General features: G+C 38.8%; 1 protein-coding gene and 1 pseudogene across 2 annotated transcripts; both read left to right on the plus strand.

The window, feature by feature from the left end:
• The first annotated feature begins 8,260 nt into the window (after positions 1 to 8,260).
• Positions 8,261 to 10,063, plus strand: LOC143626996 (uncharacterized). The gene is made up of 2 exons (XM_077096903.1): positions 8,261 to 9,768; positions 9,866 to 10,063. Exon 1 carries the CDS (start codon positions 8,593 to 8,595, stop codon positions 9,268 to 9,270), a length of 678 nt encoding a protein of 225 aa, XP_076953018.1. The 5' UTR covers positions 8,261 to 8,592; the 3' UTR covers positions 9,271 to 9,768; positions 9,866 to 10,063.
• An 11,489-nt stretch (positions 10,064 to 21,552) lies between these two features.
• LOC143626997 (protein PHOX1-like) lies at positions 21,553 to 24,566 on the plus strand (annotated as a pseudogene). The gene is made up of 3 exons (XR_013152523.1): positions 21,553 to 23,529; positions 23,617 to 23,796; positions 24,288 to 24,566. The product of XR_013152523.1 is annotated as a protein PHOX1-like (transcript).
• Positions 24,567 to 26,578: the final 2,012 nt, after the last annotated feature.

Raw genomic sequence — 26,578 nt, forward strand, 5'->3', positions numbered from 1 at the left:
CCTGGCCTCTGAGAAAAACCTTGATCTACAAGTCTTGCTTTATATCTTGTAACTTCATTTTTCTTATTTCGTTTTCTCACAAAAACCCATTTATATCCTACAGGTTTCATTGACTTTGGTGTAATGACAATAGGTCCAAAAACCTTTCGATTGTTTAGTGAGTTTAATTCAGCTTGCATAGCATCTTTACATTTGTTCCAATCTTGTTGATTTTTACAATCATCTACAGATTTTGGTTCAGGGTCATCATTTTCTTCCATGATATCACTTGCCACAGAATAAGAAAATATATCATCAATATTTTCCATTTCATCTCGATCCCACATTATATGTGATTTACCATAGTTTATTGACAATTCTTTATTGGAATCATTTATTTCTTCCTGATGAAATGTTATATCATTTATTCTTTCCTGAGGGAAGGTTTTGTCAATCATTCCTTCCTTAGGGTCAGTATCCTTCTCAGAACCCTTTCTTTTTCGAGGATTTTTATCCTTTGAACCGATTGGCCTTCCACGTTTTAAACGTTTTTGAGATTCATGAGGTGCATTATTATGGTTTTGCTTGCTTGGAATCTCAACTCGAGCTGGAGCATTAGTAGCTGGTATATGAGATTTAGTGACCCTGTTTATATCAGTAAATGCATCAGGTAACTGATTTGCAATTTCTTGTAGATGTATTATTTTTTGAACCTCTGTCTCAGTTTGTTTTGATCTTGGGTCTAGGTGTAACAATGATGGTACACACCATGATATATCTCTTTCTTGCTTTTTCATTTCTCCCCCTAATGCCGGGAATATTGTCTCATTAAAATGGGAATAAGCAAAACGTGTTGTAAATACATCACCTGTTAAAGGTTCAAGGTATCTTATGATGGAAGATGTTTCATATCCAACATATATTCTCAACCTTCTTTGGAGACCCATTTTTGTGCGTTGTGGTGGTGCAATAGGAACATACATAACACACCCAAAAATTTTAAGGTGAGAGATATTTGGCTCATTTCCGGAAACAAGTTGTGTGGGAGAGTATTTATGATTTGCACTTGGTCTCACACGAATTAATGACCCAACATGCATAATTGCATGACCCCAAATAGAAACAGGGAGTTTTGTCCTCATAATTAGTGGTCTAGCTATTAGCTGTAGGCGTTTGATCAACGACTCGGCTAAGCCATTTTGTGTGTGTACATGAGCAACAGGGTGTTCGATAACAATCCCCACAGACATGCAATAATCATCAAAAGCATGTGATGTAAATTCTCCCGCATAATCGCGCCTTACTCTTTTAATAGTATAATCGGGAAAATGTGCACGTAATTTGATAATTTGAGCAAGAAAGTTTGCAAAAGCAACATTACGAGTCGATAATAAAGAGATATTAGACCAGCTGCTGGATGCGTCTATTAAGACCATGAAGTATCTAAATGGCCCGCATGGTGGATGAATTGGTCCACATATGTCACCTTGAATCCTTTCAAGAAATATTGGTGTTTCTTTATCGACTTTTAATGGCGAAGGCCTTGTAATTAATTTGCCAAGAGAACAATATGTACATTGAGACATTTTATCTATTTTGTGGATCTTTTGATTTTTCAGTGGATGCCCATGTGTATTTTCAATGATCCTTTTCATCATTGTGGATCCTGGATGGCCTAATCTGTCATGCCATAAGTTTATGATACCAGAATCACAACAATTTTCTTTGACTGCCATATGTGCTTGAGGTACATTTATATATGTATAATGTAAACCAGAATGGAGCATTGGCAGTTTTTCTAATATCTTATCTTTGCTTATGATATGCAAATATTTTTCATTACTAACAGTCCTTGACTGAGAGTATCATATCCATTATGATATATGTTTTTGAAACTCAACAAATTTCTTGTTGATTTTGGGGAAAATAGAGCATTTTCTATTTTGAGCTCTGTACCATTTGGTAATGCTTAATTAGCTTTTCCCACTCCTTCTATCAAGTTTCTAGGACCTGATATTGTATTGATGATCCCTTTTGTCGGTTTCAGTTTATGAAAATATTTTTTAGATCTAAGTATAGTATGCGTGGCTCCACTATCCGCTATACATATATCTTCTTCATTTGTTTGATCTTGTGCTCCAGTGATTTTCATTTTAAATCTTGAAAGTATTAAGAAAACTAATAAGTGTATAACCAAGACATTATGTTATTTTAATAAGAACTTTATTTAATTGAAAAACAAACATTAAATGAAGGAAACTACATAACCAAAGATAATGAGAAGCACACTTAATTATTACATATAATTATTCTTGTCAAACAATATTTATTTCAGAGATCCACATCAAAATCTGCAATGCTCAGATCAGCATTGAGATCATCAAAGTTATCAACATGGTTAACTTCTTTCTCTTTTCCTTTAAGAGAGGCTTGGTACAGTTCACACAGATGTGGGGCTGTGCGACAAGCCTTTGCCCAGTGGTTTGTACTTCCACATCTAAAACAGGGTGTGCCATTGTTCTCGGACCTACCAGCTGCATTCCATTTATTGTGGTGGTTGGAATTGGTATTGTGTGGGATATGATAATTATTGGCTCTCTGGTTACGACCACGGCCACGGCCACGACCACGACCGTAAGAATTAGTGTTCCATTTGAATGAATGCTTACGATCATTAAAATGCCTTTTGTCAAAATGACCACGGCCACGTCCATGGCCACGTCCACGACCTTGTTCCCATTTATTACTAGAATTTTTATGTGAATTTTTGTGAACAACATTTGCTTCTGGTATTGTTAATGATCCCGTGGGACGATATTGATGATTTTTCATCAATAATTCATTATTCTTTTCTGCTACAAGGAGAACTGCATTTAGTTTAGAGTATCTCCTAAAATTCTGCAATCGATAATGCGTTTGCAAGGTCATATTTGATGCATGAAATGTGGAGAAAGTTTTCTCCAACATATCTCCTTCGGTAACAGTTTGCCCACAAAATCGGAGTGTTGAGCATATTCTAAACAAGGCAGAGGTGTACTCATTTACTTTTTTAAAATCTTGGAACATGAGATTGTTCCATTCATCTCTAGCAGTGGGAAGTAGAACTTCCCTTTGATGGTCAAATCTGCTTTTTAAATCCTCCCACAAAATGCATGGATACTCACAATTTGAATACTCAAATTGTAACATCTCATCAATGTGTTTGTGGAGGAAGACATCGGCTTTTTCCTTGTCTTGATCCCCGCAATTATTTCCCACAGTTATCGTATCCAAAATACCCATTGATTTGAGATGTTGTTTGACATGTGCCGTCCATGACATATAATTATCTCCAGTGATATTGAGAGTCGGAAATTCATGTTTTGCGATATTTTCCATTTTATTACTAAACACAAATAAGATAAATATTAGGATTACATACTTATTAAAATTGAAAGAAAATACAAAGGTAAAGCTATAAACAGATAAAGAAAAAAGAAAAGATTAAACTCTCTAGGTGGGAGATTACAAATTAAGAACAATAAGATTATCAGCATTATGGTAGTTAACATTAAAACTGGATGAATCATCTTGAAAGCTTTATCTTTGATAAACTTAAGAAGAAGAATGTTTGTTGTAAATAAAATGGAGTTGATAATTGGTTATTTATGATGAAAATTTATAACCGTTTTTCAACGGTTATATTACCGTTTGTATGTGTGTGTGTGTGTGTATATATATAATATTAATTATTTTAAAGTAAGATAATAAATAAGATATTAAATAAAGTTTAGTTTATAAAATATAATTAGTATGCATAATAATAAGAATAGAATTGTTAGTGTAAATAAATCTAACTTTTAAATGAGATATTAGTGTGCATATATAAATAAAAGTTAGAATAGTTATCAAATTTTAATAACAATGTTAATACATATTACTGATGTTACTTAATATATGTATATGCATATATATATATATTTCCAATGTACATAATTAAAGAAGTGTTTATGATGCTTATGTATATACCTTTGTTTCTATTACCTTTCTTGATTAGGATATAAGCGGCTCGTGCTGATAACGTGTTATAATATTAGCTCTAATTATAACAAGATTATTGAAGTAATAATTGAACTTTATTATATCTAAGAGACAAGAGAGTGAAGAGATATATGTGAATTGTTAGTTCTACCGGGATGGATAACTTCGTTACAAATACATGCTATTTATAATATCAAATCTACTATTCAAAAAGTAAATCTACCGACAATCTCAACTATTGTATTTCACTTGGAGTGTTCGTGTGACTAAAGATGTTTGACAAATGTATCATCCATCAATAATGTTATAGCATTCATCAATAATTCATAACAGCCTTAAAATATTTGTGATCTCCTATTTTCTTCTAATATGTTTGAGATGTTAGCTTATTAAAGCTTTTAAAGAAACTCTCAATGGGACAAATTCATGAAAGTGAACGTTAAGCTTATTAAAGCCTTTAAAGAAAATCTCAATGAGACAAATCCATAAAAGTGAATGGAACACAAAATCAAATCACGTTATGAGTTATGGCCATATCACTTTATCTCCTAGAGTTCATACAACTCATTTTTTTGAAACAGTTTCTTAATTGTTTGGTGTGGGAAATGCCTTAGGCAAGCAAATGTATCATATTCTTGTTTTAAACAAGTATGTTAAAATAGTATCACCACTCTTTGTAAGTCATGAGTGTAAAAAGACGCCAACTGAATACGTCTTATTTCACTGCGTTTGCTTTACATTTCCTTACATGCGCTATTCATATAGAATCACCTTTATGTAGGAATGTTGGTGGTTTCTTCATTTTTAAGAACATGGCCGACTCTAAGTGTTTGCCAAAAAAAAAAAAAGACTTGCTTTGCATATATACTATACAAACCCAAACAAATGAGCATTGTTAAAACAACTCAAAAGAACGGATCGTTTACATATGATGATAGAAAGGTCAAATGTCGCATATAAAAACTAAATAAACTCTTATCCAGTTGTTTTAACAATAAATTACAATTATCATCGTACGTACTAACAAGTTTTGTTTATACATTAAGGTTTCTATTTATAAGAGACAATTTCTACTAGTTACACATGGTCTTTAAAATCTTAGAGATGACTCTGTTTATAAAAACCATAAGATTCATTGTGTTATATCAATTATCAAGTTTTTTAGTCAAACACATTCTCAACTTGGCTTCATATATTACTATATTATCTACATTATTGAGTAAGTGTCTAGGATTATTTGCTTTATGGAACAATAAGATAACATGGTACTGCCACTTGCAATTGCGTATCTCATTATTTTGTTTGAGAGCGAAGAATATGGAGAACTGGAGATCATATATATTACTCTAGATTTGTATAGGAGTATAGGACAAATCGGTAAAGTATAAACTCCTTTTCTTTACCTTCAAACTATAGACGGACTTTGACTCAGTGGTATTAAACACTTGAATATGACTTTTGTCTTTTTAAAGGGTGTTAATAGTTTTGTGGTTATCAATATATGTATGACTTAGGATCAACGAAAAATATCAATGACGAAATTACACTTAAATATGGTGTTATGGGCCAACATTATTCCGCATCCTTCAAGAAAGAAGTCCTTTTTAACATCAAAGACTCAAAGTGACCTCATCATCATTGGAGTGGTTAATGAGTACATTTTTTAATAACATAAGTTGTCCAATTATATATGTTTGGCGTGCTCTTTTCTATATGCTTTAGTCATTGTAAATCATGATACATATGTTTTGGATATTTTTATATCCTTAATAGAATCTCACTAGTAAGTGAGCTCAATTAATATGATGAGACATGAATCAATTATATATATTGCACTCATATGAGTTGTAGTAGCTGTATCCACCACGATAGAATACACGTTTTATAACCAATTCATTGTCTGAAATCTCGTGCTATCTGCCTCACCTTAGCTAAAGGGTATGAGTTTGTTTGGGTCACTCACTGGTTCTGCGTTACATGTCACATCACGCGTGACACTATTTAAAAATCACCCCACCCCTAACCATCTTACCATTGACTTGACCCAAATGAGGGTGATCATTCTCGTCATTTGAAGGGTGGTGGCCCCATCCACCAATAAAAAAATTGTTTCCTTTTCTATTTCTTTTTCATATTAAATAAAATGAAATGGTGAAGAATGAGAGGAATGAACCATAAACGGGGTTGAAGGGTGAGGCTGAATGATGGAGGAAAAATTACTTTGGTATTGAGATGATGCAAACATGATGAATGGGTGGAAATGAGGAATGCCCTTTAGCCATACATGTATTTTTGTTTATTCCTTTCACATTTCATATAAGTATTCATATATGCTTGATGGTTAACTGAAACAAACTTATAACTTAATTACTATTTTACAAAGTTTTTCCTTTTTAAAAATTACCATCTTTATATTCTTCAACTTCAATGGAGTGTTGGATGCTTTTTTTTTATTTTCTGTTGTCATGATAGAAAAAAATTAGTATATTCATGTATCCAAAAACTTGTACCACAAGGTAGCTAAATTAATTGTTTATTCTTTTATTTTATCTTTTCTTTCTTTTTCATTATATTGTTTATATTTTCGCATCATCCAGGAAAAAATAGCATCAGAAACCGAGTAAATAAACACATAGAGCCACGTGAAGGTAAGCCTGCTTTTTGACGTAGCTCCATGTGTTAACTTACCACAATTTCTCATGATTGATTGTGAGAACGGATAACCATACTTTCTCTAGGGGGGTCTATAGCCTCTCTCCTTTATGTCGGCACCATACGGGTCACAGTTGAAGCCAAGGACCTACATTGCGGGGTGCAGTTTTGCACTTGCTTGCTTGTGTTCAACTTCATTGGCCAAAATTTGTCACAATATTATCATGAAATTGTGATACATGCATTGAAGCACTCAATTATTGTCAGTATTATTCATTATCACTTCTTACACATGGGACACCCCATACTGCTAAAAATTAACCTCCAATTGCATTGGCAGGTCAACCTCATATGGATTGAATGAGTATGTCCCGTGGTCAATGGAGTGGCTCATGCCATGCCAACTTAGTTAATTTGTTTTTTAAAATTACCATCTTATTATTCCTGAATTTCAGTTTTCGAATACCAATTTATTTATTTTTTTTCAGTATATCATAGATTAATTTATATACTTGATTGACTAAGTAAACATCTTTTAAAAGTATAATAATGCATTAAAAAACAAATCCACGAAACAAAAATTACGAAAGACTAATTACAATTTTCGTTCATGTGACTTGATAAAAATGTTGGTTTCAATCCTTAAACCATTTTATTTATTTATTTTTTGCATACGAACCACATGTGACTTTCGTACATTGCCTTTTCAGACCTTGATGCTAATAACATTTAATTCTGTGAAAATTTGTATAAATATAAAAATAAAGTAACAAGCACAATATCAAGATATATGTATTATATATTCTTACATTTTTATTTTGATTTAACTAAAAAGTTAACAAAATGAGTGATAGTTTCATATATTAAAATAACAATATACAAAAGTCATGGATGCATAGCACACCCTCGCCCGTGAAACTTGCCCTCATGCCCATTAATACACACACCCCCGCCCTTTCGCACCCTTTCACGCCCAGGGTGTGGCAGTGTTCACCGCAAAGCATGCCATCTTTGGCACCCCCAAGTTTCCCCTGTAACATATAGAGGTGCACAAACTAAGTGGTTAACTAGTTTCTAACCAGTTTGTAGTCGAAAATATAACTGGTCTAACAAAAACTGGTTAACATCCAGGTTATACAATTTGTCCTAGAAACCGGTTAATAGTCGGTTAACTAAAACAAGTTCTACGTTTTTTAATTATTTTTTAAAACCGTTTTTTTCCCCGGTTATTTACCGGATAGGGTTTTGTACTTGAAAATCAGGTAGTACCCGACCCGATTAACAGGTCTAACCAGTTAGATGACTGTTGAGTGTTGACCACTATTTGAATAAGGTTATCTGGTAACTCTAAGAATTAAAAACGAGAAGAGATCTTTAGTCCAATGAATTAGTGAATTCCCTTCAACTAATAGGAGAAGGCTAAAACCCCATTGTTGGTATATAAATTTTTGGTGGTTTAAATTACGGATTGTTTGTCGTGGTTCTTACAAAATAAATAAATAAAAATTATAACTAAGTTTTATATTCAAATCATTTAAAGAAAAATTCGGTGGCAAAGAGTACTTCAAACATTCAATTCAAATTGATTTCGAAACTATCATCGCGTCCCACAAGACTCGATCCAGCATTACGGCATTGCCGTCTGTCAAATCTCAACCGTCCGATCATCCTCCAATCTACCACATTAAAAACCCTAGCGTAACCATGGTTAGCTGTCCCCATCCCTTGTGGTTAACCTAACCAACCAAAACAAACCCATTCTCCGCACATTAGCCTCCAAACTTCCCATTAATTACATCCCATGCCATCACAACCCTCCTCCTATAAATTAACCATCCAACCAGAGCGAGGTTTGCCCAACTGAAGAGCCAAGGGCCCTTCAGTAAATTCACCTCTCAATTCAATTCATCTCTTTCTTTCTCTCTCTATAACCGCCTAACAATGGGGACATCTTCCAGAAAAACAAACTCACCGGCGCTGACGTCAGCCTTTCAACGTTCAAGCTCTCCGTACGGACGGTTCGGAAACTACTCGTCGGCGTTCGCGGCGGAGGTACCGTCGTACTCGTCGCCGTTCGCGTCGTCCACGAGCTCAAGCTTTTACTCGTCTCCGTCGGCTAGCCACGTGTACAGCCGTTCGTCATCTCCAACGCGTGTTAACCTCCACGGACTGGCGCCGGTGACGTCATCTTCCGTTAGGTTTTCGTTATCGAACAGGTCAGGTTCTCCGAACAGATCTGTTGTGGTGAGTTCACGAGATCAGGTTGTACGGAAACAGAACGCTGGGAATCCGTTGAAGAACCCGCCGAAGAAGACGTGTATGTGTTCGCCTACAACGCATCCAGGATCCTTCCGGTGTAGCCTCCACAAGAATAATAATAATAATAATAATAATAATAGTAATAATCAAACGGTGACGTATTCGCCTAACAGATTGAACGCTCGTAGATCTGCTATGACGAACTCGCTCGTGCGTATCGGAACCGTTGAAGGTGGAGATCTGGTGAAACGAGCCTTAGCGGCGTTGATCCGTCCGTCGTCGCATCAACAACGGCGGAGATCGGCGTTTGAGCCGCGGCCGAGCCGGTTGTCCGTTATGTCCAAGGCGGATGACTTATAAGAGTAATATTATTATTACTAACCTTTTGTTTTACAGATCTACTACCGGTTTATGAAATTCGGCGACATGAAATCATTCAATCAATCCTTCAATTTTGGCTGCAAAAGATGAATGGCACAAGATGAAGCTTATTCAATTATCGAAAACGGAGCTTATTGATTATCCTGTACATAGACAATAGTATTGTGGTTGCAAAACTGAAGGACTTTTGGATTAATCAAACACAAACACTTCTTCGACAAATCGATTTAAACTACACAAACTCTAAATCAATTAATTCATTATCAACTTAAAATATACAAATTGTTATATAAAACTTTGATTCAATTTTTGTGTGGTTTGTTCGTTGTGTTGATTCATTCATTGTTTGTTCCATCCGTTTTCGCAGAATCAGATTCTTTGTTGTGTCTCGTTCCGTTGCGTTTCCGTTAAGTGCCGTGACGTTCTGTTAGCTTCCACCGTTTACCGTCTGTTTCGCCGTTATGCGTTTCGTGTAAGGTAATATGTACTTTCTATTTATTTAATTTTATTTATTTGTTATTTTTTAAATTTTTTTATTTGTTAAAAATGTTATTTAATAATGTTCACGCTACAGGAATGAGGATGCCATTTGAAGATATTGACCTTGACTGGAAATATGGGAGAAAGATGTGACTTGTCTTTTTTAGAGAAGTTAAAACTAAAAGTTAAAACAGTTTGTTACTTTTGAACCTTTACATGATAAAAACACCTAATACCTAACTGGCATCGGTTGGCTACTCTAATAATTGTCTTAATAATGTAACAAATATTTTATCTTTAATAAAGGTTATATATGATAAAATTAAAACAAAATAAATGCGCTTGTTTAAAAAGATATATTATTAATTTTGTTATTAATTATGTAAGTAGAACTATTTTTGTAAAAATATATTTATTTTTTGGAAAGGCTATTTTTGTTAAAATGATTAATGGTTTTAAATAACAAGTTTGTTTATATGAAAATTGAAATATTGTTTTAAGTTAAAAAAATATGAAATTGAGAGAGTGACAAGATGGAGAAAATGGACCAAACATGAAAAAGTGAAAGAACAGCCTTATCCAATGCAAATGGAATGAAAGGATAGCAAGAAACACCAAAACAAATACAAGTGAACCAACTGGATAGATGGACCATGGTGGAATACAAACAAATGAAGGTGAAACATTTTCTATAATGGTGCAAAAGAACGTGAACACCCTAAAAATATTTATTGAATGTATGATAAAGTTAAAATATAGCAATGCACCATAAAACTTCATATGTATTATTATAAAAAAAGTTGAGCAGAGCAAACATTACCAAACTTAACGATAATCGAACCGTCATCAAACTAAATTAAGTGATATTCGAGATTAATTGATGGTATGGTTAAAATTATTTGATTAACCGATTAATCGGTAATAGTTATGGTTAATAGTTAACCAAAACTAACTGATAATCAGACCGTAACCAAACTGAATTAAGTGATATTCGAGATTAACTGATGGTTATGGTTAAGATTATTTGATTAACTGATTAATCGGTAATAGTTATGGTTAAAGTTGTCGCGTAACCGAACACTAACCATACCATACCATACCATACCAAAAAAAAACTAAGACGTGTTTACGTCGATGTATATGTGTAGTTTGAGTATACCTGTCAATAGTTGTGGGTTGACCCGCCTCGCTCGGTGTTGAGGCGGGTACATACCTCTTCACATATGCTCATGCATCACATATGCTCAGGCATCACATATGCTCACGCATCACATATGCTCACGCGTATCACATGCTCACGCACCATATATGCTCACGCATATCACATGCTCACGCATATCACATCTGCGCGTGGCGCATCCGCGCGTGGCGCATATCACATGCTTGTGCATATCACATCTGCGCATGAAACATCTGCGCGTGAGAATAAAGAGAAGACCTCGCGCATCCTCAGGATATGCGCATATCACACATGCACATAATCAACCTCGTCCTTATCCAAATCAGGATAAGGACAACCTTGATTGTGCACGTCAGACAACCTTCCAGAAGGTATCTTTTTAAGGAATAAGAATATGCTGATGTTGACAGCTGCCAATGAAAGGTGGACAACTCAGCAAAACCCATGTGCTACCACGTGATTGCACATGGGTCAGGTAAAATACCTGGGTCAGAGAATAATCAATGAAAAAGCACCAGGTGTCCCAAGGACACGTGGCGCAAAGCAATAGGAGGAGGCCAAAAAGGCCCTAATTGGGTCTGAGCCCAATCATTGGAAACCCTAGCACTATAAATACCACATCAACTCCACAAGGAGAGGTATGCCCTATTACGCTGTATCACGCATTATTAAGCAATCTCAGGCAATATTAAGCTATATTAAGCAATACACTCCAATTCCTTACTCTCAGATTATTATCTTCTCCTACAAACTCTTATTCTCACACCGGAGGGTTACCCCAAAGAGGACCCCTCTGTCCCTTTCTGAGGGGTAAGTTTACGGTGCTGTTTATTTTGTAGGTGGAAGAATCCAGATTCCAGAGAACCATCGGTGAAATAGCATAATCATACCCGAGGAAAGTTGATCGTCTACCAGTGAGCTGATCCACGTTTCTTCACCTGTCAATGTTGTAACAAAACAACCAAATATTTGTTCAAGCTTCAGTTAGTTAATTAACCAAACCGAACCATAACTTAGTTTCAAAACCTATTAGTTGAAACCGAGTTTGGTTTTGATTATGGTTATGTTTAACGAAATCCCATAATCGAAGCTGGCAGTTATGGTCAAGAGTAATAACCGAACTGAACTGCTTGACAATTTCCATGCCCCTAAAGAACAGAACCATAAAAGAGTTGGTCAACTCTCATAATTTAATATGTATCACCCTAAAGTGTGGGTTAGGTTATAAATCATAAAAGTTAAATCATTGTTTCAATATTCAATGTAAGGAAAAGTCTGTCTGTTTCAGGGTACACAAGGAGCCAACAAGGTGCTATGATCTTCTCAAAAAATATTAGTTTCCAGCCACTATAACACAAGATTATGTGCGCCTATTCATGAACCTAGCCGTGTAGATTCTCTTAAAACTATTGTTACTTTTGCAACATAATCCACAACGGCGGCTTATGTACATAATTAGTAAAAAAAATTCAAACTTTAAATATATAGAAATTAGTGACAATAAAATAAAATAATTTAAATTTCATCCATGCCTAGGAACATAACGTGCGTATTCCTTACATCTCAAAAATTCATTGACTTCAAATGTGAAGTTTTTACCTTCATTTCTAAGCCACATCTTATAACTCAAGAATAGTTTAGTCTTCCATTTTAAAAGTTAACACACTATTTTATATAAAGATAAACCACACATAATTAGTATCAAGTCCAACAACACAATTTCAAATTGCATGAGATTAGCAATTCGACAACTTAATTCACAACTATCTTTTAAGGAGATATTTGAATGTATAGTTTTAGTTTGGGGATTAGTATGCGGTCACATTTGTCTATTTTAGTTATTTAATTTCATGTTGATCTTCATTGAGAGCTTAAAAGAATCATCTTAACCACTTAGTTTGCTTTATCAAGCACTATTGCCTTAACCTAATGATCACTCTATCTTCACCCATGATCAATTCAATCTTAGATGGTCAATCCAAGTATGTTTAAACACGTAAATGGGTTTAAGTTTAAATAATACGATTCCAACCCAAACGGCATGTTACTTTGAATTCACCGGTTGACTTCAACTGCCCCCAACTGTGAAATTTAGGTTCACACACTAGTCACTACTAAGGGAGTAGAGTTTGCAATTAGTGATGGTAAAAACATAATCCTTCTCGAATTTTTATTTTAGGTTAAAGTTGACTAAAGCCCTTCAAAATCACAGACTTGAATTCAATGCTTTTTAACGAGTTTTAATTATCAGTTAGAACCTATAACAATTCTAAGCTACTAGAAACTATAGAATATAGCCCTTCTAGTTTGCGTAATTAAGTTTTGATCACAAAAGTCAATTATAAACTTTTTTAACCCCTAGTTTGGTAATTTATGTCAATTTGGCCTAAATTCAACATAATTAAAATGTAGACATGTCAACATGTCACAAGAAGAATGCATTATCAATTTATTATACAAAACAAAGTATTCTCGATATCGTACGCTGAAATTTTGAAATGTCAGACATTCGCAATCAAAATATTTGTGCACATGCATGTTAAACAACATGATTGGAACTTGTGAACAATAGTATTCATTATCAAGATGTTGAATGAATAACAAATAATGAACACCGTTTTGTAGATTTCCAAGTATTATCCACCATAAGCTTTTCTTTGTTTGAACGTCGCCCTTGCATTTTAAGGCTACATCATCAAAAGGAAGATCTTAGTCTTCATCTATGAACATGAAGTTTATTGATCCACACCCATTCAAATGCCTTAACCTCAATTGTGAAGGTCAAATCTTTTCATGTAACATAAGTCACCTGAAGAGGTAGGTCCCAGCAGAGCCCAGTTGGACCCGCATGACTCACCATGAAGAGAGACGTCTGCGCAGAAACTAACTGGATCCGCAGGACCCACCATGCTCAGAGACGTGACGTCCTTACGCGCAGTACGCAAGCTGTTCCCGCAGGAAATGCCTCCCAATGGCGAAGTACTCCGCCTGTTCCCGCAGCTGCGGATACAAGCCATCAGGGAAGGCCACCCGCGCAGCAAGGCTACACGCACAAGGCACTTAGCTCTCAAAATAATTCAGTAGTCACCTGAAGGAATGAGCAAAGCCGGGAACAATCCCGCACAAAGGCGGGAGGGGGAATACTCCTGCCCAAATGAGCCAGTCCGTACGATACTGGAGGATCTTTTGTACTGTACCTGACGAGGTATGGGCAAAAGATCTGACCAGAGATACGACAGCTCATTGACAACAGTATGGCGAGCAGCATGCTCTTGTACTGTATGTCACTAGTAGCCGCTGCCTACTCACCAACTCCTGTCATACCACGTGCATAGCCTGCAGTTGGTGGAAAAGGAATAGTACACAGTAGGCCTGGTCACTGTCAGCTGCTGCCTACCCACCAACTACCAGCATGGCACGTGCGTAGGCCACAGTTGGTAGAACAGGAATACTATTCAGCCGGCTATACCCTCTTGGAAACCTACCTTCGGCTATAAATACCCCAAATGGTATGATCATCTCATCTTATCTTGTATCTTACATCTTATACCTGATATCTGCTCTAGCAATCTCTTAATATACACTTATATTCAAGAGCAATCTAGTCTGATTCTCACGCCGGAGGGTGGTCACAAGGAGGTACCCCCCCCCCCTTCTCAGTGACGAGCTCACGGTGTCTGTTTTGCAGGTTATCAGAAGAACCATCTTTGCCGGATGTAACCCCTCGTGGGAAACATCTATTTAACCCCCAGATTATCCGTAATCTGCCCGGGGTCCATTAGTGTTTCTTCATTGGCGCCATCCGTGCATAAAAGCTAGAACTTCATTTCTTTTCAGTTTTTTCCAACTCCTGGAAAGATGGTTAAAGAAACTCCGGTAACCACAACCCCAGCTACTGGGGGGGAATACCGGCGACTACACAGTTTTTACGAACACTACCCCGGTTACCCAAGCGGGGCAAGTGCAGTAAATTTTACGAACACTACCCCAGTTACCCAAGCTGGGGCAAGTGCAGTAAATAATCGCCCACTGGGATTCACCGATACCCAGTTAGAGAGACAACGAACGAGGCTCCCCCGCCAAACACTCGATGAAGTTAAAGCGTGGGCGGAAGCACGTCAAAAAGAATTCCAAGCTGAGTTGGATGAACTCTTATGTTCACTCCAACAGCCTGAGGAATTCGGAGAGTACTTGGACAATGATTCGGAGGAATCCGATAGTGACGCAAACCCTCGTCATAGGGCGAAAGGGAAGCGTAAGGAAACGGACTCCCAACCGAGAAGGCGTTTTGGAGAAACCTTCAAACCAAAAAACGCAGGTGGAAACCCACGTGACTTCTCCAAAACATTTACACCAACTGCTGCAAAGGCGGGAACGTCCAAATTTGCAAGGGACATTGCGGAAGCAATCGTCCCGAAAAGTGCCAAACAGATGTCCAACATCGGCACTTACGATGGTATATCTGATCCAGACGATCATTTGAACAGGTTCATAGCGGGGGCAACCGTCAGTAGTTGGACGGAACCTACGTGGTGTTACATGTTCCAAATGACGCTTGTTGGGGCAGCTAGAGCGTGGTTCGATCGTCTACCGGTCCACCACATCTACGATTGGGAAGACTTCCAGCAGAAATTTAGCCAACACTTCAGCCAACAAAGAAAGTATACCGAAGAGCAATGGACAATCCTCAAATGCATTCGAGAGGAAGATGAATCTTTGCCAGACTTCATCACTCGCTTCAACTCAAAGAAGCTAAGTCTGGGTAATATTAGCGAAGATCTTGTTCGCGCTGCTTTTATCTAGGGCGCGAACGACCCAGAGCTCATCCGCACCTTAACGGGTAAAGATGGCATGCCATCCACATGGGATGCCATCATGACAGCAGCTAAACGCTTTGCGGAAACGGAGAAGCAACTGGGTAGAGATCTCCCCCAGAGCATAAACCTCTACACCCAGAAAACAAGAGAAGACAACGTCCTTACCGCCCGACTAAACAAAAAGCGGAAGCTAGGCATTTGGCAGTCAAGGGTAAACTTTGACACCTCATCCGGCTTGCAACATCGGTTAGGCGGAAGGGATAACGTACAGTCGAACCAGAACTCCAGATGGACGCCACTCACCAAAAGCGTCACCGAGATATTCGCCACTGAGGAGCTCCCATGGCCAAAGGCTCCAATAATCCGACATCGTCACAATGCTGATCGGAGCAAATACTGTGACTTTCACAGGACAAAAGGCCACAACACTGAAGAATGCACAGACGTAAAGGACATCGTCGAAGCATTTGTCAGAGATGGGACGCTCGCACACCTCGTGGCGTAACGAACGCTGAGCAGGCTGATGCGTGTAGAACCCCAGCTGGGGAAAACACGAATAAAATTGCAGCTTCAATGCCGGAGACTACATACTGCGTAAACAACGAGATCCCGAACCAGGTACATATCGGCTCGATGGCACTCCCATCCCAACATGGAAGGGAGCTCACACAGTTTGCATGTAGATCAATTCCAAACTTGTAAAGAAAAGGCCCAGAGCCACTTCTAATGGAAATGATTCTCCTTAGAACATTGATGCTGATCTTACATTTATACTTATGAACTTTCCACACGGATATGCCGGTCTTCACCGCATACATAAGTGTGAAAGAAAGTCGTTGCGTGGGGAAGGCGGCAATACCCGCATAAACCCAAAAAATGGCAAACCTTCACGCAGGTCAGTTAAAGGTAAAGTTCAGTCATCCCACTAAATGAAAGTGCCGGTCTATCCGCACGAATCATGATAGAGGAAACTGAACACTAACCTATTAACAACCGCGCGTCGAACGGTTAATTTATTCAACACTGATGCCGGTACTCACCGCATAATTACGTGGAAAGTCGTTGCGTGGGGAAGGCGGCAAAACCCGCATAAACCCAAAAAACGGCAAACCTTCACGCAGGTCAGTCATAGGTAAACTTTGGTCATCCCACTAAATGAAAGTGCCGGTCCTAACCGCACAAATCATGAGAGGAAACCGAACCTATTGACAACCGCGCATCGAACGGTTAACTTATTCAAAATACTTAGATAATTTCTAACAGAAGGATGAGGAAAACCTCCACGCAGGTCAGATGTAGGTGAAGTTTAGCCATCCTACCAAGTGCAAGTGACGGTCCTACCCGCACAATCACGAAGGAGGAAGCAAAACTTCAACCTATTATCTACCACGTTCAAAGGTTAACTTATTCTAAACACTTAGAAAATTTCTAACAAAAAGATGAGGAAAACCTCCACGCAGGTCAGATATAGGTAAAGTTTAGCCATCCTACTAAGTGCAAGTGACGGTCCTACCCGCACAATCACGAAGTAGGAAGCAAAACTTCAACCTATTATCTACCACGTTCAAAGGTTAACTTATTCTAAACACTTGGAAAATTGCTAATTTAAACTAAAGTATGCATGAGCAAGTCATATAACGTTTATAAAGCAAGTCATCCAGTGAAAGTAGCGGTCTTACCCGCACAAAGATTTATATTTCATAATATTCATTACAAGAATGGCCGGGTAACTACCCGCCTACAAGAATATAAATCTATACAAGCTAAACCTATCCTAACAGTGGGAAGGGATCTTCAGGATCAAGCTTCAGGACCACTTCCACTTGGACCAGCACCATCAGTAGAGCGTGGCGGTTCAAGGAAAGCTTTAAGGATAGCTAGCCCATCATCAGCAGCAGCAACTTTGTTCACCTTCTCCACCACCGGATGCGGGAAGGCGTCATACTGATTCACTGCTTGGTCATATACAGCTTCAGTATCAACATCATATAAAGGGAAGTTGGAAGGCGGGATGCCTTTCTCAACGAACCCTAGACCAAGCAGGAAGCCGGCCTTTTCCCCATCCTCGTGAGAAGCGTTGAGGGCTGCGCTCATGGCATCGTCGTATGATGTGTCCGTGAAGACTCGATGCACAACCTACAAGAAAAAATACAAGTATCAAAACCTTTTCTATTTACAAAGAAAAGCGTGAAGACATTAGGAAGCTAAGCTTACCTGCGACAACGCTTCTCGAAGAAGCCATTCCTTGGTAACCAGAGCCTCCTGGAGGGCAGCTTGAGCTTGGTTACGGGCGCGTTCGGCTTCACTTTTGTTGAGGTTGGCAAGCAACACTTCTTTAGCCGCAGCCTCTTCAACGCCATTTAGCTTCCGCTCAGTATGGTCAAGCACCCCCCTCTGGTCCAAGATCTCTTGGAGCTTCTTGGCGTCTTCCATCGCCAAGGCATCATGAGCCTGTTGGAGCGCCTCTAGTTTGGCTTTAAGTTCCTCATCCTCGAGGCGTAGAGGCTCAGCAACAGCTTCAGCCTTGGTGGCCCTCTCGGTTGCGTTCCGTGCAGTTTCCTTAGCCAGCCGAAGCTGTTCGTTAACAGCTTGGGCAGCCTTGGAACGGGCCTCGAGCCGGGCCTGAACTTCAACCTCGAGGGCCTTGAATGCCTTCTCCTTTTCCGCAGCCACTGCGGCAAGCCTCTTGTTCTCCTCCCGGACAGCCCGCGCCTGAGCTACTTCTTGAATACGAGCTGCTTTTAACTTGTCGTTTTCACGACAGAGCAGCTCGACGCGCGGCTGCATCCGGGCCAGGAGAATCCGAAGCTCGTTGGTTAGCCTACCCTCCTGGTAGCTAGCCATTGCTTCCCCCAACGCACCACTGGGAGCTGCGTGACGAGCCCACTCCACGCACTCCACAGGCGTGCGAAGGGTTGTTCCTCGGCGGATGTTCCATCGTGGAACATACACTTCATTGGAATCCGACACTGCAAAAAACAAAAAGCAGTTAGGAAAAGATGATATATAAAAAAAAAAAAAGGCCAAAAGAACCCTACGCACCTGTAGGGTCGACAACAGGCCGATAGCCGCCAAACCCATCACCTGAACCCAAGGGAAATCCATCCAAGAGGTCAGGCAGATGGGAAGGAGGCAGAGGTTGGCGAGAAGCCCCAAGCATACCTGAAGGATCGGCTGTAGCTGCCGACGTCGGAGGCATGGAGGCCGCCGCGGTAGAAACCAACGGAGGTGAACTCACCGGAGGTGAACTCACAACCGTGGTCGCCGCTGCGGAAGTACCCGCAGAAATAGTCACCGCCGGCTCAGTGAAAGATTCAGTAAATATGGCACTGACAGCCGGCGGAGATGTCATCACAGTTGGAACAGTTGGCTCAACTGGGTGAGCAACTGAACCAACTGAAGCAGGCGCAGCCGCCTGGGTCATCGCCTCAGGTAGGTTGACCAAGCCTACCGTCATGGGTCCGGAGGTACTCCTCCCCGCTCCACCCTGGAATGCGGTAGCATCCACGCCTGCACAAAGAAGATATAAGTATAATGGCGGAAAGATATGAAGTTAAAAAGTAAAGTTTGTACTTACGGGTTTTCTTGAGCCTAAAAGTGCGAACAGGCGGGGACGAACCCGATGGAGCCAGCCTCTTCACGCCGCTCACCGTCGTTGTCCTGGGCTGCTCGGAGGTGACGGTCGTCTCAGCCTCCGGAGCAGTGGTCTTATCACCACCAGGGTTCCCCGCCACCTCCTCGCTTTCGGTCTCTGAATCAGACCGATGCACCGGATCGGCAGTGGAGGCAACCTTCGCCTTCCCCTTCCCGCCGGCAGCCTTCTTTTTCCGCACCAACGGAGGACCATCTGCGGATTCCTCATCAGAACACAAGATTAGAGGAATTCCAGCAGAGGTTTCAGCATTGAGAGGTCGAGGATTGAATAACTCCTTACCTGGCCGCCTGGCGCTCAGGATCTCGTGGCCTGGCGGGTAGACCTCCACGAACCGATCCGCCGTCTGTTCAAGGATGGGCAACTCATTCTCATCTAGAGCACGAGTACCCATCCGAGCGGGACCATCAGCCTCCCGCGGATGCAGGAGCGACTGCAAGTCATTCCCTTCTGAAATAAAAAAAAAATATAAACAGTTAGAAGAAAAACCTATATCAACAAAGAAGACAGAGCATACCGTAAGGGACAGAGTTCAAAACGTATTCGAGGACGATGGGAACCTGCAACGCCTCCTTCCACACCCGGCTCATCCCAAGCATCACCATCCCAGACTCCGCAAAGCGGTATACCGGAGTCTGGACCCGGGAGATCTTGGCGAACCACTCCGCCTCCTGGTAGTTGAGGGCGTGAAGGGCGGGGAGTGCTCGTCCATTCTTAAAGGTCATCGCAAGGGGGACGACGCAAGCGGAGATATAAAAAAACTCACGCTTCCACGACCGAAGACTGCGCTCGGTAGCGCAGATCTTCAACCCCTTGATCCGATTGACCAAGGTGTACCAACCCTGGATGCACCTCCAGGAGTAGAAGGTCATCAACCGATCTACGTGAGGCTCCACGCCCAGAATGAGGCACACCCACTCAAAGTGGCGGATCTTGGCGATCGCCATCGGGTGTACCTCCGTCAGATGCACGCCGTGACTCTCCAAGACACGGTATACAAACTTCGTCCATGGGAACCTGAGATTCCCATAAACGAAGAATGCAGCGTACACCCCTATCTTGCCCTTGGGGGCATCGTACACCGTCTGGTGTGGCTCCGGAAACTCAGGCTCGAACGACTCGAGCATGAACTTCCGGACGACGTACCGATAGAGGTCGGCCGGAAGAGCACACTGGCATTCGCCAGCAGTGCTCTTATCGTCTTTATCAGACGTAGACGTCGGGATCTCGACGTGCACGTCAGATTCTTCGGCAGCAGCTTCAAAATCGTGAGTAGAAGACATGGTTTGGAGGTAAAGAAAGTGATTTCAGGAGAATGCTTGGCAGAAAGTATTCGCCGGAAATCGTTTACAAGAAGAGAAGAGTGAGTGTGAATTACAAAAGACCCTCTCCCCCTTTATATACTCATCGCAATTAATGCGATGAATTTAATGCGGAAGAGAGAGAAATCGCAGGTGCAATGAAACTATGACACGTGGCAATAAGCAAGCTGGCAACAGCTGTTGAAAGGACGCGTGCAATTAATTTCGCGTGCCATTATATATAAAGTTTTAAATTACATTGAAATAGAAGGCAAGTGGGCAACAAACTGCAATGCTAGCCCCTTTTGGATTGCAAAACCAAGTCTTTTATGAATTGTTCGGCAGGAAGTCCGATTTTTTAATAAACGGACGATGTGAGCACACGTTTTGTTCATTTATATACGTTTGTCTATGTTTGTTCATTTATTTGAATGAAACATGTATTTTTAAACCACCGATTTAGATTATATGTGTTTTTGGATGAATTGTGATGTATTATACTTGTTCAATTGTGTTCATTAATGCTAATTTATGTTCATTTGAGTTTGTGTGTTTATGCTCGTTTGTGTTTGTTTACGTTCGTTAACTGTTTGTTGAGATCTCAAATGAATGAACATGAAAGAACACGAACATGCCCGTTTTTTAATGAACGAACATGAATAGAATGATGTGTCCGATTATATGTTCATGTTGGTGTTCGTGTTTGATTAAGGTTAAATAAACTAATACAAACATGACCTTGCTCGTGTTCATTTGAATGCCTACGAGTCGGTAGCATACTGATTAGCGATTTAATCAGCGACTAATCGTGATTTACAACACTGGGATAAATTGATTTGTAACAGAAATGGGCAAACCTACTGGAAAGAAGAAACTACAACCCGTAGTTGAAAAAGGAACCAAACAGACCAAACCAGTGTCATCCGATCGGACTTCAAAGCTTGTAGATGAAGATAATAAACTGTTTATTCAATTGGCTCAAGAATTAAGGGAAGAAGGCAACAAACTGTTTCAAAAGCATGACAGTGAAGGTGCAATGTTAAAATATGAGAAATCTGTGAAATTATTACCTAAAAATCATATAGATGTTGCTAATTTACGGAGCAAAATGGCAATTTGTTATATGCAATTAGGGCTTAAACAGTATCCAAAAGCTATAGATGAATGTAATTTAGCCTTAAAAGTTGCCCCCAAATTTAGTAAGGCGTTGTTGACCCGAGCTAAAATATATTATGTTCTCAATAAGTTTGATCTCGCTTGTGTTAAAAATGTGTTAATGATGGAGCCGAATAAACAATGAAGATGAAGCGAAAATGATAATAGAAAAGACGAAAAAGAAGAAGAAGAAAGATGAAGATGATGATAAAGAAAAAGTGGTTGCGGTGGATAAAACGAGTGTTAAAGATGAGAAATTAGTGACAAAAACAGCTAAGATGGTTCTTGGAGAGGATAAGGAGAAAGTGGTTGTGGTGGATAAAATGAGTGTTAAAGATGAGAAATTAGTGATGAAAACAGCTAAGATGGTTCTTGGAGATGATAAGGAGAAAGTGGTTGTCGTGGATAAAACGAGTATTAAAGATGACAAACTAGTGACAAAAACAGTTAAGATGATTCTTGGAGATGATATAAGGTGGGCTGAATTGCCTGTTAATTGCAGCATTGGGTTAGTTAGAGAGATAATTCGCGACTGGTTTCCAGGTTTAACCGGTGTGCTTATAAAGTATAAAGATTTAGAAGGCGATTTGATAACCGTTTTAACTAATAACGAGCTTAGATTAGCTGAAAATGCAAGTGATCCTGATGGTTGTTTCAGGCTTTATTTAGTTGAAACCAGTCCCGAAAAAGAACCGGTTTACGAGGGGTTGACCAGTCAACAATTGGCTAAACCCGACACGTTAACGTCTAAGGTTACTGAGAACGGTAACATGGAAAAACCGGAAGGTATTGAGGATTGGATTGTGCAATTTGCAAGGGTGTTTAAAAACCACCTGGGACTCGATACGAACCCGTATTTGGACCTTCACGAAACCGGAATGGAATTGTATTCTGAGGCAATCGAAGATGATGTCATAAACGAAAACTCGCAAAGCCTTTTTAACATTGCGGGTGAAAAGTTTAAAGAAATGTCGGCTTTAGCTTTATTCAACTGGGGAAATGTGCATATGAACAAAGCAAGAAAGTTGGTTAACTTTGAAGAACACGATTCACGTGAATCAGTTGAAAAGAAGTTGAAAGTCGGTTACGAGTGGGCCCAAAAAGAATACACAAAAGCGGGAAAAAGATACGAACAATCTTTAAAAATCAAGCCAGATTTCTATGAAGGTCACCTGGCACTCGGCCAGCAACAGTTTGAACAGGCGAAGCTGATGTGGCATTACACAGTTGGAACCAAAGCTGACGTGGCATTACAAGATCGTTCGATACAAATCTTGGAGTTGTATAATAAGGCGGAGGATAATATGGAAAAGGGTCTGCAAAATTTGGAGGAACTGGAAGAAAGGAGATTAAATGGATTAAGTTTATTTGATAAACATAGAGTCGAGTTAATTAAAATGGGGTTAGAAGGGATTATTGAAGATGTATCGAGTGATGAAGTTGCAGAAGAAGCGGTTAATATTAAATCTCAGATTTATATTTTATGGGGCACGCTGCTATATGAGCGGTCTGTTATGGAATTTAAGTTAGGTTTGCCATCTTGGGAAGAATGCGTGGAAGTTGCTGTTGAAAAGTTTGAACTTGCTGGTGTATCAGAAACTGATATAGGTGTTATTATTAAGAACCATTGCTCAAATGGAACCGCTTTGGCAGGTAAATTTAATAAAAAAGTTTAGAACTGTTAAATTATGTAAAAGTTTGTGAGGAATCTATGTTATTTTTAAATTATGTGACTTGCAGGTCTGAATTTCAATATTGATGAAATAGTTCAGGCGTGGAACGAGATGTTTGATACGAAACGGAGGCTGACTGGTGTCCCATTGTTTCGGTTAGAACCTCTGTTTAGGCGGCGCGTATCGAAACTGCATTCTCTCTTGGAGAATTTGTGAAGTTTGTTTGATTATCTCAAGAATATTATTGGTAAAAGTTTGATAATTGGCTTTATTTTTGGTGATGATAGTTATTTCAGTTACAGAATCTGTTTTAGAAACATTATTGTGTTCGTGTTCGTTCATTTAACTTAAACGAGCAAACCTAAAAAAATGTAAACTAACGAACATGAATGAACGTAAACGAACGAATTTACATGAACGGACGTATACGGACAGATTTACATGAACGAACGTAAATGAATGTTCACGAACATAAATGAACAAACGAGACGTGCTCATGTTCGTTTGTTTAACCAAATGAACAAAAAGTTTTGTTCATGTTCAGTTTCATTTATCAAATAAACGAACATAGACAAACTTCCCAATGAACAGTTGACGGACGGTTCGCTAAATGTCCAGCTGGTTTAAAGGCCTAGTTGCTGGTGTTTGAATATAGTGGAACTGATTATCATTATTTAATGGTCAAATATACAACTTGGAGGTCAATTAATCAGTTGCCATTCTGAATATTTTTTGCAGGTTTTTTTGGTGATTGTGGTATTTAGATTGTTTCTTTTGCTATTGGAAGTGAAAGAATTTGAAGAATATTTTTGGTATTTTAGTGCGTATTTGGGCATCGGGCGGATACTGAAGCTCAAGGGTCTTTTATTTATTTCCAAGGTGATACATGTACACAACATTTTTTTATATGAAATTGCATAGTTTTTTACAGATCAAGAAGGGTATGCTTGATTTTATTAGAAAGCAATATTCATTGTAAGTCTTGCTCATTGTGAGCAAGGAAAAACTTGGTTTTTTTGGCTTGATTTTTTAAGAAATTATATATCTTTGTAATCATATATTCATTTTTCAGAACCCTTTCTGAAAGCCTGATCTTGAGCATGTGTCTTTTTGACCAAATTAGAGGAATGCTATGGTAAAACATTGTTTAAACGACGCAGTAGAAAGCAATTTGCGGGTATTATGGACACGATTTTGTGTGGATTCTTATTCTTACGTCAACCATTTAATACAGGAATAAAGATGCGATTGGCTTGACGCCGTTCTTTTATTATACTAGGACCCTTTTTTATTAGCTTATAATGTAAATATTTTGTTAAGAGAAGAAATGGCTAATATCTCATAAGCATGGCCCATTGGAAGTGGTGTTTTTGGTGGCGAAAGGGTGAGTAACACGCAACAATCTGCTTTTGGGAAGGGAACAACTGGAAACGATTGTTAATACTTAATACCACGCAGGTTGAGGGGCAAAAGGAGGAATTCACCCAAGGAGGGGTCGCGTTTGATTCGCTAGTTGGTGAGATAATAGCTTACAAAAGCGATGATCGGTAGCTAGTTCTAGAGGATGATCAGCTACATCGAGATTGAGAAACGACCCAAACTCATATGAGATGCAACACTACAATATTATAAGTTTCTTCAATCTATAACCTTCATTAGTATATTCATTTTCTATAGTTTCCTCCATGATAGTGTGGGTTCGTGTTCATTGAAAATCTTGTTTCTTGCTCTCCACATGCTCCATATTTTAATTAGGAGTGTTAATCGGGTCAGCCCGATTGGGTTAATCGAGTTTTATTTAAAAAAAAAACTAACCGCAACCTGACACTATTATGCTAAGGGTAATGGGGCTTGATCTCACCCCAAGTAATCCAATACAAATCCGACACGTAGGCGCTGATGTGGCACAAGATCAAACCCCAGAGGATGAAGTGGTCCAGCAGTGGCGGATCCAGAACATTACCTCAGCGGGGGTAAAAATTAACTATGTAAATATGTAAAGATAAACGTCATTATATATAACAAATCAATATACCTATTACAACTGCTCTTTGTGTGATTTGATTTTTTTAGAAATGGTTAATCACACCACATTTTTAATGCTTCTTTTTCAATACAATTACACAAGCATTCAAAAAACCTCACCAATTCGATTATGCAAATTTGTTTTTACAATCTTCAACGCGACGGAGCATTTTTCAACCAACGTGGTTACTCCCCATCTTTCATTTTGAGAGGTTATGCTTATGTGGTTGGCAGGGTCCATTAAGACAATATTTTCTTCGTATCGCTTATCTATCTTGATGATAGTTCAAAATTCTTTTCCCATCAACGGAATCCAAATAAGGATTATCTAAATAAGCTAAACTAGGTCCGGAGTCTCATATAATAATTGTTTCAATAATAGATTCAATCATTATCAGTTTTATATAACTTAATAAATTAAAAGATATATACTTAAAAAAATATTTACTTTAAAAGAAATCAAACCTCACAAATGAAAAACCAAAAACAGCATTGTTCATTCAGTTGGGAGAAGGTAAAAGGGAGTAAATTATTTTTTTAACAAGGGGTCTAATAATAAAAAACTAAAAGGGAACTAATTATATTTTTTTTACAAATTAACACTATACAATTTATATAAATACATATAACTATAAGGTTGAGTGGGTGACTTACCCCCCTCAACATAACTTCCATCCGCTAGTGTGGTCCAGGTGATCTGAAGCTTGATTGATTTTTTTTGTTAAACACAAAAATACTAAATTAAAACATAAATAAAAATGAAAATAAGAACATAAATTTAAAATGCAACAACCTCTAAAAAAATACATAAAAATAACATTTTTATAAAATGGGGTTGTATTTATAGTGGTCGTGGTAGGGTTTGAGAGATTTAGAGAGTTTTGTAAATAATAGTAGAGAGAAAGGGAGTGAGATTGGTGGGTTATTTTTATAAAATAAGATTGTTATTTATAGTGGTAGTGGTAGGGTTTGTAATTAAAAATAAAAAAAAATCTTTTTTCTTT

This window comes from Bidens hawaiensis, unplaced genomic scaffold (assembly GCF_021521415.1).
Source record: "Bidens hawaiensis isolate Kalapana, Puna unplaced genomic scaffold, B.hawaiensis_p1.1 tig00004551_1, whole genome shotgun sequence".
Taxonomy (NCBI): Eukaryota; Viridiplantae; Streptophyta; class Magnoliopsida; order Asterales; family Asteraceae; genus Bidens; species Bidens hawaiensis.